Below are 19711 nucleotides of genomic sequence, written 5' to 3' on the forward strand. Positions count from 1 at the left end.
GTAAAATTCATTTTGTGAACAAGAAGTTACTTTTTTTTTAGGAAAAAGCAAAGAAAGAAAGACAAGAACGCTGCCTGCCACTACCAGTCTGCCACTAGGGTATTATTTAAAGGGAGAAAAAGAAATCAGAGGGACAGGGGGAAAAAAATAACATTTTATTCTCTTTCATCTACTACATGTAAGTCCAGGTCAACAAAAATAATCTACAATTTGTAACATGTTCTAAAAATATTATGAAGTTTAAAATATATTTTTTTATTTAAAAATATAAAATATTTTTAATTAAATTTTATCATTTAATAAAGTAATTATTTATTTTTTTAATTAATTTTATTTTTTCATACTTACTCCTATTAAACACCTTATAATAATTATAAAATTATTAATAATAAAAATATTTAAAAAAAGATAATAATTACACCTTAAAAGATTAAAAATACTTTATATTTTTTAATATCTAACTATTTTAAAAAATATCTTACATTTTTTAATGGAGAGAGTAATATATTAAATAATTTTTATAATTTATTAAACCTTTATTTCATTCATTTATTTTTAAAAAACATACCATCATTTAAAAATATAAAATATTTTTAACTAAATTTTACCTCTCAATAAAATAATTACTTATATTCAAACTAACTATATTTTTTATATTTATCTTTATTTAATTAGATATTTTCATTTGAAATAAATATAAAGTACTTTAAAAAAATAATAATTATATTTTAAAAAATTAAAAATATTTTACATTTTTTAATATTCAACCCTTCAAAAACTGTTTTATATTTTATAAGAGTGGGTAATAATATATTAAAATTATTTATTGAATATTAAAAATTCAAACCATGGGAGGTAGTAAGGGAAAAAAAAATAAATTTACACGGCCGTTGAAAAAAAATAAAATAATAAATTTAAAATACTGGAACTAAATTCAATTCAAATAATTTGTAAATTATTCAGTCCCACCGTAAAATGATGCAAATTCCAAATAAACATTATTTTATCCTTTATTGTTACGAGACCCCTCTAACAACTTTACTAAAATTAAAAAAACAAAAGGTGATTAAGTATTAATTTTATCCGAAAAATAAAATTTAAATTTTATCCATATTTAAATAAAAAAATTAAATTTTTTCTTATAATTAATGATAAGAAAATAGACTTAATATTCCACCAAGGATCATATATTAATCTTTTCAAATAAATGTCTTCTAAAAAATAATAATTATATTAATAATTCAGAACAAATTTATAATAAAATCAATCACGTCCCAATAAATATAAAAGTAAACATATACAAGTTTGGAAATTCGGATCTCACATATTAATAATCATATTAATGTAAACAAAGTTACTAAAAAGGGGCCCTATGATCAAATCGAAACATTATTTTGGATACCAAATTTAAAAATGTAAAATAGTTTTATTTCTATTCCAAGTTTTATAAATCTGGGAATTTGTTGGCATGTGATGGGAGAGAATTCATTTGTTAGGGGTTACACTTTGGATATTGTAAACTGAAACCAGCGAATATTCTCTCTCCTTCTCTCTCTCTTTCTCTCATAGTATTTCTCTCATCTGAAGATAATTTAAGGGAGAGAAGAGAAGAGAGGTGACTAAAAGGGAGGAGGAGGAAGACACGAAGAACAAGGAAGAGTAGCTCCTCCAGGAAGAAGCGTACAGGACTATATTTCCTTTCCTTCTTCTCCTTTGCCTTTTTCCTTCTCTTTCGGATATTGCAGATTACAGGTGGATGGAAGAGAAGGAAGGCAAACGCAATGTCATGGCGGAAGCTCTGGAATCGAAGGTTGCCTTGAGATTTTGGGAAGCGGCTGCGGCTTCAACCGTGGTATTAGGTTTTGTGTTAGGTCTTCTCTCTGTTTACCTTACCATGCCTGATTCCGATTACAGCTTCCTCAAGCTCCCTCGGAACCTCGAAGATCTTCAAGTTCTAAGGTAATGATATTGTTTCTTTCCCTTCTGTTTTATGGTTGGAACACTCCAACTTTTACCCCCGTGTGTTACTCTGTGGGTAATATGTTTCGATGTTTTGGATCAGACTTATAACTTTTTGGGGAGTATTTTTACTGATTTCCTTCTGCGTCCAAATTTTGCTCCTTCTGTTGAATCTGACGGGGAAAAAAAAAGATCATTTCTTTTGGGTGATAATGATCGCTCGGAATCATTTGGGTAAACTTTGAGATTTGCATCTTGATTTGATCTTCCATGGTTCTATTGGCTTTAGCGTCGAAGTATCGATTTTAAAAACAATGTGGTCGCACAAAACTAGCAGTTAACTGTCTTAAAAGAGTCACTTCAACCTTGTTATTTTAAACTAGCATTCTTTTGGTTCTAGCCCGACCCCTGTTCCCTTCTTTTTGTTAGCGCTAGGAGAAAAGTAGATCTAAAAATGCTTTGAGATGGATCCAAAAGCTTGAAAGAAGAATTACTTATTTGAAAATTATTAAAAAGGACAATGACATGTGAGATGTCATCATATAAAGGAGATTAGGATATAGAGTTTATTCGCGACAGTATGGTTTGCTAACAGTTGATTTGAGAGCATACTTATTGGTGAAATACTCGAGAACACATGCGGGATATATCGATGTTGCTAGTTGCTACCTGTATCTTTGATTTAGACCTATCAGGGTGTTAAATAACACTCTTGCAAGTCGTGCATTTATCATCAAGACGTATGCTTCGAAGTGAAGATTCAATGGCAGTTTTACTCTTCATAGCATCTTCATAGGGGGGCCATATTTTATGCTGTCATGATTCATATCATCCAGCTGATTGATAATGAAACTGAAAATAGACCATTTGATGCAATGACACTAAAGCTCTGTATAGCATGGAGTCGAGCTAAATTTTCCCTGCATAGAGCCATGTTGTGTTGGGGAGTCGCTGGAAGGAGGGTGTCTTCATGTCTTTCCATATGACTATAATGTCCATCACTTGTAATCTTAGATCTGGAGATAGATTTCCTTTTTAGTTGATGTGATGCATATTCGTTTTCATCTATGGTATGCATAGTGGGTTCGGAATGTGGTTAGGGAAGTTGATGAAATTATTTGCAATGGTTTATCTAATCTGTCTTTTCTTTTTGGTTTTTGCAGAGGCCACCTCGAGAACTACACGAGTGACTACACTGCACAGGTCTTGGTGGGTTATTGTGTGGTATATATTTTCATGCAGACATTTATGATTCCAGGGACTGTGTTCATGTCGTTGCTTGCTGGAGCTCTCTTCGGTGTATTCGGAGGTGTTGCTTTGGTTGTGTTCAATGCCACGGCTGGAGCTTCATCTTGCTATTTCCTATCAAAACTGATTGGACGACCCCTTGTCTTCTCTCTTTGGCCAGACAAGCTAAAGTTCTTTCAGGACCAGGTTTATTTCAACTTCTCCCGACATTTTGGATAAAATCCGGTCTATATAATTGGAATTAAGTTATGCTTTTTACGCCCAGGTTGCTAAAAGAAGGAAGAGTTTGTTGAACTACATGCTTTTTCTGAGATTGACTCCAACCTTACCTAACACATTTATCAATGTTGCCTCGCCAATAGTGGATGTGCCTTATCACACTTTCTTTCTGGCCACTGTTATTGGACTCATACCTGCTGCTTATGTCACTGTCAAGGTATCTAGCTATTTAACTTGAACAAATTGTGAATAGTTGACAGAATATTAAAAATGCAAGCAAAATTTTATGTATTCTGAAAGACAACAATAAACTGATGATCTCAATTGAAAACTGAAGTTAAAGTGCTTCTTGGACTGGAAGGTGTGTCATACATTTCACATGCTGGCTAATCCATGTCCTCTTCCCCGTTTTTCCCTTCAAGTCTTTTGTCTGGCCTTTTAAAGCTCTTCAATTTTCTCATGTGCAGGCCGGGCTAGCACTTGGAGAGTTGCAATCGTTGAAAGATCTTTATGATTTCAACTCAATTGCTACATTATTTCTCATAGGAGTTGTTTCAGTTACACCTACACTTATTACCAAGCCGTAGCGATTCTGGGGCGGAAGCTTCTTGTGCGTGAGGCATTTGTTTTCCTGGCAGCTAATGGTTCTCCGATTCAAGACTGTACAGATCTTCTCGAAACAATCACACTGTCACTTGCTGCTTATGGATTATATTGCCAAATGCTGCAGTAATTCAAGAATATGTTGGAGGAGAAAATGTTAAGCATTGAGGTTTAATTGTTGTAATGTTTGCTATTGGGGTTCGGTAATTCCAAATTCACATTCGATTGTGTAGCCACGTAAATTGTTGATGAGGTGGAATTTGTAAGGCATTCGCTTATTGACTAATGACTAGTGTATATATCATGGTTGCATTGTGCCGTTGTTTAGTCAGTGTGTTTTCATATCATCAAGTGAGTTCATGCATCGGTTATACGGTAAATATTCCATATTTTGGGTTCAAAAGTGTTTCTTTTTAAATATCTCCAACAAAGCATTGGAACTTTCATGGTTCCTTGGAATGTGCTGGCGTGCTGCTCCTGTCACTCGGATCCTGTACGAAGACAGAAAAGAGCCACGAAACTTGTGTTCCACCCGACAATAAATAAGTAGATAAGAGAGGACGGTAGTCAGTAGTTCAATTCCACCCCTTCCCTAATATGTTTCAGTATTAAATTTTTGATAAAGATTTCAACTTTTCCATTTGAATTGTTCCTGTAGTATTTTCAGACCGGAAATCAATTTTTGTAGATTTTTTAGAAATATGTTGCATGACTGCATCATTGCGTTTTTGGGTGAGACTGCATATTTTAATCAACTCCCCCACCCCTCAATAGAATCAGGTGGGGGAAAATACTTTTATGATTTAATTAAATATTTTTTCCATTATCAATATAAATATAGATCATATTGGGATCTGATTTACCTGAATTTTTTGTTTATAAAAAAAAAATGAGACCCATTTTGAAAGAAAAAAGACGTGTTTTTTCCCCTCGACTGATTCTGGTTGTTTTTGGCAAAATCAAGACTGGTAAATATAGTGAAACTTGAATCCTAGTATTCGGCCCCAGACTAGGGTGATCAGCTTCATTTATTTTAGGACCTTCGATTTGATACTTTAAAGTAAGTTAATTTGATTCTCTCAACCATTTAAACCCAACACCCTTAAGTGATCATCTTCATGTGATAGGGAAATTGTGTACAAATAACAAGAAATAAGAATTCGTTCATGATCCTCCAATAATACAGTATTCATTATTGTTGTCGTTGTTGTTCCATGTAATTTCATTTATTTTTTAAAATAAAACAAACATGATTTAAGTTAATTTATGTATTAAAAAATAAGCCAGGCATCAACTGCTCTCACCAATCCCTTGTATAAAATGCCTTCCAAAAATAAAAGCTGATCCAATTATAAGGCGCTTAGAATATCAAATGTTCATTTTTATCCCTATAATTTTAACACCTTTCCCGTAATTTAAGCAAGGCATAGCATGAGATTCACTCTAATAAGAATGAAATTGAAATATTGAAATGCTTTTGAACAAATAAAACAATCTAACCTTTCTGCGTAAAAAATCTCTAAAACGCTTTATATAACGGACCAGAAGGAGTGCATCAGAAATCTCAACAAAATGGAAATCAAGCTGATAAATTCTTTTCTCAAGGTGTATACATCCCTTGCCAGACATTAAAGCTAGTGAACTCTAAAGCCAGAATTGATCCTCGAAACTATCACAACATTTCTAGCTATTCTTAATTTTCTTGTTTCGTACAAAACTATCTGGAGTTTTACTATCAAGCTTGCGTTTTCTTCCTCCTTGTTTTGCTGAACCGTCTTCCTTGAGCAACTTTGCGTTTAGTTTAGCCTTTCTGGCAGCAACTGCTGGTCTCTTCGTCTTGCGCTCTGTCGTTTGCTTACCTCCGTGAGTTCTTGATTTCTTATGGACCACAGTTTTGTTTGCCCGCAAACCTTGGTAAGACATATTGAATTTTTTATTAGTGCTGTTATTACTGCTTGAGGGAGACCTTAAAGCCATGGCTGCCTTCTTGGCAGGAGTACCAGAAACTTGTGGCGGTGAAAAGTTTGGCCTTTTGGATGGGGTGGCATCTGCTCTCGCATGACTAAGTCTCAGATCTCGGTCTCGAAGCTTCAAGTTCCGTTTCCTGAGAACAAAATTAGCAGCTTCCTGCATTTACAAGATAAAATTGTATTCAGTTAAAAATAAGGTTTCTGGTAACAAGACATGGAAACAGAGTCCTAATATTATTCTTGCTTTAGCAAGAACTGATGGCATTTCCTGCAATAATCCCCCCCCAACATTTCTCAAAATATCTAAGCCTCTGATCCCGTCAAGGACAAACTTTAATCAAAATCATTAAAATCATGGAGCAAGTAATTGCACAAATAACCAAAATCCACACAATGTCACCGTCAATAGTATAACCTAGTTGACTGGTTCATCTTTATATTCCCTAATCATCTTAATTTACTCCTTTTTTGCCATAAATTATCCCACGTCAGTTAATGCCTGGCAAACTTTAACTTCTGCATGATCATTGACCTTACAGATATTCTCAATCTTCTTACATTGCCTTATAATTGAGCTATCTACTTTTTAAGTTTCCAATTCTCAGGAGTCTGGACACTCTTCCAATGCATAAATATTTTAAAGAAAAATCAATTTTCATTAAAAAAAAATATTTCACCCTTCATGGGCAAGTAGTCATGTCTAACAATGTTCTTACAATATAAAAATATTTGTATCATAACTAGCTATTATTGATATTTTGTCAAGAACACATCATACTCTCCTGGTAAATCAGGGAAATCTGTGGCCTATGCAATTACATATATCTAACCACCATAACCAGCGAGATGATACATATGTTAGAAGCAGCCAATGCACACCAAAGTAAACAAAAAAAATGATCCAGATAAGAATATCCCTTTTAATTCCTATCCTAGGTTCCTGCTTCTAACTGAAATATCCTCGTCTAAGAGATACATTACAAATAACCCTAAATATAATCAGGGCTTTATCAATCACACCTAGCTCCGTGAATAGCAGATAATAATAGAAATCGTGACATCCTTGGAGCTAAAAGTGTTGCAAAGAAAACTAAATCAAAATGTATCAATGATATCAAGACAAAAAATAAAAACATACCCTTGTTTTAAAAAGCACATAGGCGATACCCTTCCCAAGATTCAAATGAGGATCTCTAATGACTCTAACAGCTTCTATGCTGGATTCCAGCTTGGATACACCAGAAAATAGTTTATAAAGTTCTTCATCCTGCAGAGAAGAATAACATGTTATCTCCAATAGTAAATATAGGCAACAATAATGCAAGTCTACAACCTCAAATAAATAACCATTGAACGAAACACACCTTTACATCAAATGGGAGGTTGCCAACAAAAACAGTTCTCTTGTTATCATACAGTGAAGCATGCTCTCCTTTATGTTTCTTGCGAGGTGGGCATGCTCTATCAACACGAATGTGATTTCCTCCAACCTTCATGCATCATTAAAAACCAAAGCAAACATTTATAAACAAACGTTCAACCCAAGATAATAAGCAAACCCAACGTTTTGATCAGCGAACTTTGATGAACAGAAACCATACCACAGTCATGTTATGGGACAAAGAATCCTGTGCCGACTGCTCTGTCTTAAAAACAACGTATGCATGAACACTGCAAAATACAATATTTGTCAGTTGGAAATGTCTAATGATGCCACACACTGAGAATAAAAAACCTGCAAACAACTTCCACTAACTTTCTACAAGAGACATTAAGTCATTAACCCGACTGGTGCAAGTGTTATTTCAGTTAAACTATGAGTTTCATCAAGTGACATTCAGGAAACTAGACATGACGTATTCTCCTGTATGGATCAAGCCAATTCTAAATTAGATACAAAGAAGTAAATTCTTGGGTAACACGAAATTGTTATTACTAGATTCGCACAAAACTAGAGATCATTACAGAAGAACACTATATGAATAGAGTAGGGGAGAACAGCTTCAATGTTATCACAAATCTAACACTGAATACATTGTCTCCCAGAACTTGAACATATTGAGCGACAAAATTTCCCATATTCCCACATGATTTTCCATCATTAAGATGAGAAGATTTAATTGCCTTGATTTAAATTTTAAAAAAACATGCCCAGAATGAGATGCCCCTGTAATGACATCAGACTGTTTTTAAGTCACCTAAAGCAAAGTTAATAATTTTTTCTGAAAACACAAATGAAACTTTCTTAACCCTCCGTAGCTAAGCATCAGATTTGGAGAGGATGATTTTTCCAAACCTAAATAAGCAGGCTTTAACTTGGCAGTGAATACAATAAAATAAATGCTAAAAATCACTCATGAAAACAACCGCATTTTCTACAAACATAGAGCTAACAACTTTCTTGAGATGATGTCAGTTGTTCCAAAAGCATTACCTATCACCAGCATCATTGATTTTCTTCGAAAGGATGGCACCCTTTCTAGGTTTTTTGGTCTGATAAATAAACAAATATTAAGTTAGGATCTAAACAAAACAAAAAAAAAGTTTTTACACGGTAGCAAAGAGCATAAATGAAATCACTCATTTCAGAAAAGGAATACCTACATCTAATATTGGAACAGAACGAATCCTCACAGATTCAACCTCCCCAAATTTCTTAAACTCTTTCAGTAAAGTCTTCTTTTTCACCTTGAGGGGTAAATTCCCAATAAATATGGTTCTTAAGAGCTTATTCTCATCATCAAAACCTTCATTTGTTACCAACATGTCGGCAGGATTATCCAACGTCTTCCTTTTGGTCCCAACAACATTCTTCCCCAAGCCTTCCCCGTCATCTCGCTCTTCCTCCACTGCCCCATACCTCTTCAATTCCCACTCTTTCTCAACGTCATCTCTTTTTCTCTTGCTCTTCCTTCTCTTCTCCTTGTCGTCATTCACAAGCTCACCTTTCTCCTCACCTTCCGTAGACACAATATTTTCTTTCTTCGACAATGTAGTCGCATGCGCACCCGAAACAGACACTTTGGTCTCGTCGTCCTGCGCTATTCTATTCGGTTGAGGATTCGAACGAGGGTTGAAGCCGGAACCAGATTTCGACTTCTTCTCCGAAGCCTCAAGGGCACTATCTGAATCAACAGACGAGTTCTTCTCTCTGCTTCTCTTCCTCTTCTTCAGCTCTTCAGAATCGGGAGCGTTTTCAGTACTATTGGTTAGGCCAAAACTTGAACTAGTTTCAAGAGGCTTCTTCCGAAAGGGGTTGCTATCTGAGAATAGAGAAGAGCTGGCGCCCTGTTCCGAGACATTACCAAATAGCTTGCCAAATAGGTCGGAAGTTTCGTTGGTTTCAGGGGTTTCCTCGGGCTCCTTTGGTTTCTTCTTCCCCATTTTTGATTGAAATGAAAGGATCAGAAACCTACGATGCCGTGTTCCCACAAAACCCTAGGATCAGTTGAGGATGACGAGCGCGGCGAAGGCAACTTGAATGGGAAATCCGGGGTCGGGATTCCGCTCAAATTTGGCACCCACGCTTTTGAGAAAATAGGATAATAATTTAAATTAAAAAATTAAAAAATCTAAATTTTATCAATGTGCTCCTTTTCTCTTTCTCTCTCTCTCTTTTTTTCTACCAAGAAATTTTACTGAAATACAAATACAATACCAAGAACGCTTGGATGAGGATCAGCTGGTTAAGCTGCTAATCAGACTAATTTGGTTACAGAATTGAGAGATACCGGCGTGAAATAAAAAAAAAGTACTGAAATAATAAAATAATAAAAATAAAATTACGCTAAACCTCGAGAAAATTATAGATAGACTATGGTCGTGCATTATGAATGTTGTAATTTCCCATCAATTTTATAATTAGGTGTTGAACACAAGGGAATTCTGAATTCATATACTCCTTCCGTCTTAAATTATAGGGTATTTTTAAAAAGATTTTTTTATCTCAAAATATAAAACATTTTGAGTACATGAAAGTTTTATTTTGAGTAGATTAAAGTTTTATTAAATACATCAATTTTAAATATGATCTTTTTCTCTTATAATTAATTTCCATCACTTCTCTTTTCAATATATTAAATGATAGATATTTTTAAAAAGTTTATATTTTATTTTAAAAAGATAAGATTATTAAGTATATTTAATGAAAATTTATTGATATGTAAGATTTTATTTAAAAATATTTTATAATTTGATATGAAGAGAGTACTCAACCTTCAAGGCCTTTCTTATGGTCTACCTCTCCACTTTTACTCCTTGAAATTTCCATATTCAAAGCAAATTAGAAAATAAAAATAATTGCACAGAGTTTACAATTGCCTTGTTCTATACTTCTATTTCTTCAGCCTACTTTTTAAGGCCTACTTTATACCTCTAGAATCAACTATGTGTCCAAAATTATAGTTTTGAAAAGAAAAAATTATCCAAGCACTTCTAATTTTTTTTAACTCCATTTAATTCATGAAATTTTCATTTTACAAAAGCTTACCAACACTTCCAATTTTTTAAAACTCCTTCTGATGCTTGAAACTTCATTTTGTAGAAGCAAATGTTTTTCCAGTTGGTAAATCAATTTTTAAAATCTTGTCCAAATATTAGTCAGTGACGATTTAAAATTGCCAAAAAAAAATTCTAAGCCCGGCCCTAAAATTTTTTCGGGTCAATTGGGCTAGCCCGTCAGGCTTGGCCCGAATTACCGCTCTACTCTTACTCCCCTTAAAATTTCCATATTCAAAGCAAATTAGAAAATAAAGTAATTGCACAGAGTTTACAATTGCCTTGTTCTATTCTCTTTCAGCCTACTTTTAGGGCCTACTTGGGATACCCTCTAGAATCAACTATGTGTCCAAAATTATAGTTTTGAAAAGAAAAAATTATCCAAGCACTTCTAATTTTGTTAAACTCCATTTAATTCATGAAATTTCATTTTACAAAAGCTTACCAACACTTCCAATTTTTTAAACTCCTTCTGGTGCTTGAAACTCCATTTTGTAGAAGCTAAATGTTTTTCCAGTTGGTAATCAATTTTTAAAAATCTTGTCCAATATTAGTCAGTGACGATTTAAAATTGCCAAAAAAAAAAATCTTATCCAAACATTATGACATTCTTGTTAACCAGTTTTTTTCATATATTTTTTTTTTTTCAATTGAAATCTAATTGAAATCTAAACATATCCTTAGCAAGGGGAGCTAATGGAAAATGGAGAGAGAAAACATGCGCAAATGATAATAAAAAGACATCACGTTTTTACTTAAAATGTTAAAAACTTAAGCTTATAAGTACTCCTCTTCTTATATATTAATTATTAAATTTAACTTTATTTATGTAAAACTTTTCCAGTCAATTTCACTCACACTTGGATAATCTAAAACCTACAAAATATGACATATAGTCAGGAGATGCACTAAAAGTTGCATAAGATTTTTCACAATGTGAGAAGATGTATCAAAGGCTACTTCAAGGATTCGGGATCTGCATAACAAGAAACCACTTGTTGCTCTCTTAGTTTGGTTCCCGAAAATTCAAGTCCTTGGACCTTGACAATTGCGGCGTCGCCAATTTATATCAGATAAATTTTAGTTTTGTCTCTATTTATAACTTAGTATATAAAAATTTGCACGGACTAACATATCTAGTCCTGTTGTTGGTCAAAAAGAAAAAGAAAAAACATATCTCGTCCTGTTGCCTTACTTTATCTGGTCAATTTGTTAATATACATATCAAAGAAGCAACCAAATCTTGTCAAGTCTATTGGTTCTTTTAACTTGGAAGTGCCATGGATGACTTGAGTTCTTGATTGGAACTTCTTTTGTTTATACTCGCAGTGGAACTTCTCGTTTTTGCTTATATCTGCATTGGAACTTCTGATAATGAAAAGAAACGTCTCAACAAGCATTGCCACCCCCCAAGCCTAGAACTCCTCCAGCAGCATTCTGTGATGATAAGAGGGTAAAGAAAATGAAATTGAAGATGAGACCTCAAAAGTCAAAACAGAAGTGCTTGTAAATAATACTAATAGTTTTTATCGGTAAAGTAATAGTAGTGTTAAGACAGCACCATGGCAGGATTGTGGTTAAACAAAGCTCTGAATGCTGCATATCCAAGCAGATAGCAAGTGAACATAGTAAGCACAACATGCAATCCTGAAAAGGGATCAATAGGAACAAGAATCAAACAGAGTTAGAGACATGCAGACATGGGATGATATGAGCAGGCGAGTCACAAGGGCTGAGACCAGTCCAAAAAGTTATGAGTAATCTGTATTTGAAAACCTAAGTGCTATTGTTGAGAACATCAATAGAATTACTGGCATTAATTGTACCAGCATACTCTTAATCACCAAGAAAAGACTGAAAGCAAAATAAAATTAAATAATTCATGAGCCCTTTACAACCTTTAGTGTATTTAAACCAAACATTCTAAAAACAACCCCAAAAAAAAATCGGTGTTCACAGTGGAGAAGGTACAGCTATTAAAAGTGAATTTAATAAAGCATCTCGAAGAGTTATTAATTTATATGAAGTCCCATATTGGTCCAAAACTCTATTCATCAATATTTTTTCAGCTATCGAAACATTCTCCATTATTAATTATAACAATTCCATCCATCTATTATCCCACAAAGCTGAAAATAAACCACAGTATCAGCAAATACCCTAGCACAAGACTAAAGCAAGATATTTGTAAACAGAAAAATAAGATAGAAAGTTGCCATTATCAATATCATAATAAAATATATCTTCATAAGATTGAAAAAATTTATGAGCTAGAACTGAGGGCCATGTAAGGTGGTGCCAAGTATCAGAGCATGACAATGAAGGATGATAGTCACAGAATGGACCTCTATCACCCCCCCTTTTATGTGTATTTTAATTTAATGTAGAAGTTCCCTTCTGACTCTTTTGTGTTCAACTGACTATAAAACAAACAAAATCCTTTCAAGGGTGCATATAAATACCCACTGAAATGGAACGGTAAAACGGTTCACTATAGTTCCAATCATATTGTTGAAGATGTAACATCATTTGACTAATCCACAACAGATATATCATTTGATTAATCCGCAACACTCCTGGACAACACACCGTATAGTATAATAGTCTGTTCACACACCAGAGTGATGTACCCAAAGTCAAAGTTGAGATTGCAAAGAAACATGCTACTACTCCCCACAGAAAAAGGTTGTTTAAGCTCAATTTCAAAAACAAGCTTGAACTGGCAGTTTGAATTGGTATGACTTACTTTATAGTAGAAGTGACAAGGTAACTAGAAGCACTTATTTATCAAATTCTAACCAAAAATTAATTACCGACCAAAAAGGGGGCTACCAGCCACATAACTTGAAATCTTATATCACATCCCATACGGAAGATATAAAAGTGAACAAGAAGACTTTACCAAACCCAAATTGATCCTTGTAAGAAGAGAATGGCTCATTGTTATCCTTCTTTGGTGCAATATCCTTCACAAGTTCTTGATATGCTTTCTTCTCCGCCAAATCTTCAAGTCTTTTCAATCTTGCCTTCAATTCTTCACTCTTCACACCAAAAGCAGCTCACAGAAATGAGTTACAGAACCTTTCAACAAACTCAGTTTGGAACATATACAAACAAGTCTCACAGTACAAAAATTTCTGATCATGAATCAAGCAATAAAAATTCAACAGATGTTTCCTGCATAAGAGTTTGTACATTCTTCAAAATTTAGGGTACATCAAACTAAAATTTACCTTCTCTCTGGGCTTGGGACTGGAGAACAGAAACTGGGTTCCAGAGAAGAGCTGGATCAAATCAGGTCTTCTCAACGGATCAGAAGCCATCCAGATGGTACGAAGTCGCATGTATGGTACATTAGGTTGCCTCAACAGATTCGAAGCAGTTTGCTGGAGTTCCACAGAAAGATGTGGGTCCTTGGAAGCAATGGAGAGAAACGAGAGAATGGATTCAGTGGTGGAAATCACGAGCCCAGGAGGGCTTGGCATCTCGGTAGTCATGAAAGCAGTATTAGCTGAGTATTATGTATGTAACAGCTGGCTTGCCTGCAATTAGACTCAGTTTTTTAATGCACAGTAAAACATAGTAAGCAGTGAGCTCACAAGACCCTTTTTTTTTTTAATCTCACTAATTATTTTCCTTTTAGATTAATAAATCCAATACCATAGCTTCTTAAGTTCCTTAGAAGTCTGACAGTATAACTCCCTCAGTCCTTATTTACTAAACAAAATTCAAAGAATTTTCTCAACCAGAATCAAAGCAGTGAGCACCTGTATTAAAAATAGCTGAAGACATAATCAACCATGGTGTTGGACATCTTAATAAGCATGTTACACAGGACCAACTAGCAATATCCGAATAGATTCCTTTAGGATGACATTTTACTCAGAAAATCTAGCAAACTCCACAAGGATTCCTTGAGGTTGCAGATAGGTTGTCTGTGGATAAGAATTTCGGTTTAATTAGACATACCTGCATTTCCAACAAATAAAAGTAGATCACCAGCTAATGATGAAGCTTCTGAAGAGCATGAGGAACTACGGCTTTCTCATCTCAAACAGTCCAAATATAATTTGCAATTATTCATTTTTAACAGTTACATTTTCTCTTCAGTTTCAAATATCCCACAAAATACTTGCTATCCAAGGGGGGGGCCAACCTAGACAAATGTAACAGCAGATTATACATGATCTATAAAAATTTCTATCAGACCAAATCAAAAAAAAAAAAAATAGTGCTGGTAAAGCATAGGTATATTGCATTCAGTGTGGGGAGATGTCCCCACTGAAATCTTTGACATGTGCATAGTTGATATCATGCCCTTTTAATCGTTATTCCAGATACTTTAACAGCAAGTTGATTCAGGCAACTCCTCCAAGCCACTAAAGAATTACAGTGATAACGCTCTTGCAAATTATGATCTTTTCTTTAATTAAAATAAAAAAAATTAAAACAAAGCAAGAAACAGTGTGATGACGCCGGGCGCTAAGTTGACGATGACGCGGGGAATAAATTCGAATCTAGATTCAAACCCAGGTTGAACAAATCAATCTCACCGGATTTTCGGAGGAGACAGAGTCCATACCTTCTTCAATACTTGCCCGAGAACAGCCACGCAGGGCTAACAACGGTGGACACCGTCCGACGGCGAGCTCGATCAAGTGCTGAATGCCCAACAAAAATTGAATCTGGTAGACTGCTACCCAACCAGACAAGAGGGTGTTTTGTTGGGGTTAAAATTAAGGAATCATGCAACTTTTTTCCCTGAAGTTTGCTTAAATTATGGATTTGATTTTCAAAGTTTAATTTTATAAAAAAAAACTGTGCCAAATCATTTCCATTCCTTCAAAAATGTTTTCCCCTTATACTCCCTCAATTTAAAATAATCAACTCACACAATTTAAAAAAATTAGTTAAATACAATAACTAAGTTTAAAAATAAAAAAAATTAAAATAAAATACCTCACTCAAATAAAATATGCATTAATGTTTTGTTTTGTCTTGTGAAAAAAACATTATTTTATGAGAGATAATTTAGCACAATTATGATTGATGCTTATTAAAACGTGTAATTTTACTTATATATGTGTGTGTATAAAAAAAACCATGTGATAGCTTTTTCTTGTATTCAAGAACATAAAGTATCATGTAACAGTTTTCCTTGTATTTAGAAACAAGAAGAATTGCCTAGATGATTCAAGTTTTAAGAAAATTTAAATTCCTTTCCTACAAGTGTTCATGGCTGCTAAGGACTGGAGTAAAAATGACATATGATAGGAAGTATTCATTATTTAATTCATTTCATTCACATGCTTTTTAGTGAATCGATGGCCCTTAAAACAGTACCTTAAATTGCCAAAGATAGCTAGGGCAGTAGTTTATAAAGAAAGATAATCTTCCAACATTAGACATACTCTCAAAAAGATGTGAAAGGAAACAACTGTGGTTAAAGAATGAGGGGAGTGATATATATGATATGAGTAATGCAGTTTGCAATTTTTTGACAAGATCTGCAACAGAGATGAGATGATGTGCTTGATGAAGGCTTGGAACCTTATAAAATGAGCATTAAGCAGTGGTACAGCCCTGGACTTATTAAGTGATGGAGATTAAAGATAGAGGTGAGAATTTGACCATGATTTAAGATCATTTTGGTAATAATATTTTTATATTTTCAATCCTAATAAACATCCTTCATTCTTATAGTGGAGTGAAGGTTTCTTCATTCTAAACAGTGGAGTTTTTTTTGTTAATAAATAGAATTTTCTTATACTCAAGGTGTAAATAGGTCATACATGCTATCACAAGCTTACAAAAACTTCAACTATTAGATACATACATACATGTATGTATGTGTGTTTTTTATAATTTTTTATTATAGACAAAATGACAAATTTCAAAAAGCATTAATTACATCTTTTCCAAACAATGGATAGTATCATTTAATTAGAAAAAAGATAAACATTAACTACAAAGGCATTTTAATTCAAGCATTTCAATTTCAAAGATAATTATTGAGGCAAACTAACCTCCTTAAATCACGTAAGTTGATTGAAATTCTCTTATATTTACAAATGAAAGAGATATTTAATATACTAATATGCGTTGAAGAATAAATAATTTATTTCTTTATTAAAATTTGAAATATAAATTATAAATTTATCATAATAAAATTATAAAATTGAGAGTTAAACTTATAAATTTTTAAAGTTTGATACTTTAGGACTTACTTGAATTAATTAATCTTCTTGAGATCTATCCGTCATTCTGTCATAACTTTAACCAACTCATACAATTTAAGAAAATTTGTCAATCATAATAATTATGTTTAAACTTAAATGTTCTTGTAATTAAATGTATACTTTTTCCCTCTAATTCAATGATACCATTCGTTTATGAAAAATAATTTGTGAAAAATATAATTATTTTTTCTTCAAAGCTGTAATTTTTCTTATAGTAAAAACAAAGAAATGTACATTACTTTTTTTTATATTTACAAACAGAAGGAATAAATAGCCTCCATATTTTATAGTTTGACCAAATTTTATCTTTCATACTTCTTTCTACGCTCGTTCCCTCTTATCATTAACAAATATTTCTCAAACTTTGTTTTTCCATTTTCTTATGTATTCGTAATTTTTTTATTTCAAAAATTGCTTAATTTCAAATTCAACCATCCAATTTTTGTTTTTTATCTTCTTGTTGTTAAATTATTATTATCATTATTATCATTATTATTATTTTAATATAAATTTATTTTGTCAGTCCTTATTATTTTGTGATATTGTTAAACATCAAGTGCATGGAATAAGAATCTAGAAAAATCACTAGAAAAATCAAATATATTTAAATTCAAGAAAAAATGATAATAAAATCTTTTAAATTATATAAATAATAATCTAATCTCTCAAAATGCAATAATTTTGATGAAGTCTTTTGGGACATCTTGTCAATAACTTTTAAAGTTAAAAAATAATTTTATCCTTATTGAAAATGACAAATCTTAATCACAATATTTATTTAAGAAATTATAACTTTTATTTTATAAATCACAAAAGTTGAACATAAAATCATAATTTATTAAGTATAATTTTTTTTATTAAAATATAAATTTTAATCATAACTTTTGCTCAAAAAATAATAACTTTTTCTATAAATTGTAAGAGTTGAATAAGAAATTATAACTTGTCAACTATAATTTTTATTATTAAAAAATAAATTCTCAATATAATAAATCTTATTCACAACTTTATTTAAAGAATCACAACTTTTATTCAAAAATTGTAAAAATTGAATAAAAAATTATAATTTATTAATAAAAGTGAAATAGTCTTTTCAATTTAAAATTTATTGATAAAGATATTTTTAAAAATTTTATCATTTTAATAAAATTATAATATTTTAAAGAATTATATTATTATTTATATAATTTGAAGGGGCTTTGTTTTCATGTTCCGTAAATTCAATCTCTTTTTACTAAAAGAAACAAAAAAGCGCTTTCTCATGTGGATTTTCACATCCTCTCTTCCCATTGAGCACACTCGTGAACGCAAAGAGAATGGTTTGGAAATATAATTACATTTAGGTCCGTTTGATTACTAATGAATTAAAAAAATTAAGATAAAAATAAATTAATTATTTTTTTATAATAAATATGATAAAACTCATTAATATATATTATAAATGTGAGAATCATCATACTTTTTAAAAATTATAAATTATGATTCTCAATTCCATAAACTTAATTATCATTTTTTCTTTTGAATGTACTTACCAATTCTCTCTAATTATTTATTTTTATTTTTGTTTTTTAATACATTCCATTTCTCTCTGTTTTTTTTTTTTTTTTTAAGTGAGCAAACTGGAAGTATCCGATTGTATGTCACGATGAATCGTTTCCAATCTGATGACAAGAGGAGGAGGAAAGAGATTGGGTTGGGGCCTGACAATGCCAAAGTTGAGCTTTGTCAATGGCACCACTTGTCCCACACAAAAAAAAAAAAAGAAAGCAAGGCCATCGACTTGGACGGTCCAAACTTGAAAGACGCATTTGTAGACCCAATCTCTAACCTGCCACAGACGTACTAAACCTCCATTCTCACACACATATTGTTTATCTTGACAAATATTTGTCTTACTCAATGATTAAAAAAATCAGATAACGTCCAAACTATTGATCAATGAGACTAGCGGTTTGGTCAAGTTAACAAAATTGTTTGGAGGGTTGAACCAAATTAGACTATTTTGGACTGGTGGTTGAATCAGGAATCAAGATCAAACTGAAAACTGGATCCAGTTTTTGAAAAACCGAACTATTCAAAAAATACTCTTTTATCAATTTTTTAAAAAATGACCTATTTTTTAATCATTTAGTCTTATGTTGCATCATGTGACTTGTTAAATCATGATAAACTTAAAATATTTAATTTTATTTTTACGTTAAGTAATTTATTTTTTGTATTTAAATTAGTGTATATATATATAATTTTTAATTTAATTATTATATCACCTTTTCAAGTAAGTCATAAACTATTAGTCTTTTTAATTTAATATCCGACGATTTTAAAAATATTGGCATTAATCTGTTCATGTCAAACTACAGTGTTTTCCTGTGAGACGCCCGGGGTGGAATTTTCTCATAATTTAATTCACATTCAATGCCAATCATTGATGACGGAGCATGTAACGTGAAAAAAGTAATTTTAATATTTTCACGTGAGCATTTCAGTAAAAATACATTAATTGCTCTTTAAAAATCATGGAATGACTTATATATGATCTATTTGATCATGGTTATAGGGTAAAATTAATTAATCTCATGATTATTAAGAAATGGTAGTTAATTTATTTTTTTTAAAATATTTGACTATCTAATTTTGCCTTTCACCGCAATAAATGCTCGCAATAAAATTTGCCTAGAAAGTACAACTTGTTACAATAAAGACAAATAATATTAGAAAAAAAATAACTGTAATATCTTTTCCCTCTATTTAAGACCAAATATAAGTTTAAATTTTTTATTAATTATTCCCTCCCCTATTTATATAAGGAATTTCTAAGTTCTAATTATTTTATTAGAACTAAAAAAAAATGATTAAGTTAATGATTTTATCTAAAAATATAATAAATTTATAATTTTATCCTTATTTAAACTAAAAAATTTAATTTATATTACATGTTTTAATAATTAATAATTTTAAACAAAAATAATATTAAAA

General features: G+C 32.0%; 2 protein-coding genes and 1 pseudogene across 2 annotated transcripts; 1 reads left to right on the plus strand and 2 right to left on the minus strand.

Moving 5' to 3' along the window:
* Positions 1 to 1490: 1490 nt before the first annotated feature.
* On the plus strand, positions 1491 to 4356 carry LOC129321772 (uncharacterized membrane protein At4g09580-like). Its single transcript, XM_054967662.1, has 4 exons — positions 1491 to 1959; positions 3123 to 3393; positions 3473 to 3643; positions 3894 to 4356. Exons 1-4 carry the CDS (start codon positions 1757 to 1759, stop codon positions 4011 to 4013), a joined length of 765 nt encoding a protein of 254 aa, XP_054823637.1. The 5' UTR covers positions 1491 to 1756; the 3' UTR covers positions 4014 to 4356.
* A 1174-nt stretch (positions 4357 to 5530) lies between these two features.
* LOC129321356 (nucleolar protein 12) lies at positions 5531 to 9510 on the minus strand. Its single transcript, XM_054967093.1, has 6 exons — positions 8604 to 9510; positions 8434 to 8492; positions 7601 to 7670; positions 7364 to 7489; positions 7138 to 7266; positions 5531 to 6156 (listed from the first exon to the last, which is right to left on the minus strand). Exons 1-6 carry the CDS (start codon positions 9381 to 9383, stop codon positions 5713 to 5715), a joined length of 1608 nt encoding a protein of 535 aa, XP_054823068.1. The 5' UTR covers positions 9384 to 9510; the 3' UTR covers positions 5531 to 5712.
* Positions 9511 to 11552: 2042 nt separating this feature from the next.
* Positions 11553 to 15240, minus strand: LOC129321747 (uncharacterized; annotated as a pseudogene).
* Between the last annotated feature and the right edge of the window lie 4471 nt (positions 15241 to 19711).

The sequence above is a fragment of the Prosopis cineraria genome, unplaced genomic scaffold, assembly GCF_029017545.1.
Source record: "Prosopis cineraria cultivar Desert tree isolate PC_DT_omini unplaced genomic scaffold, ASM2901754v1 PC10, whole genome shotgun sequence".
Lineage (NCBI taxonomy): Eukaryota > Viridiplantae > Streptophyta > Magnoliopsida > Fabales > Fabaceae > Prosopis > Prosopis cineraria.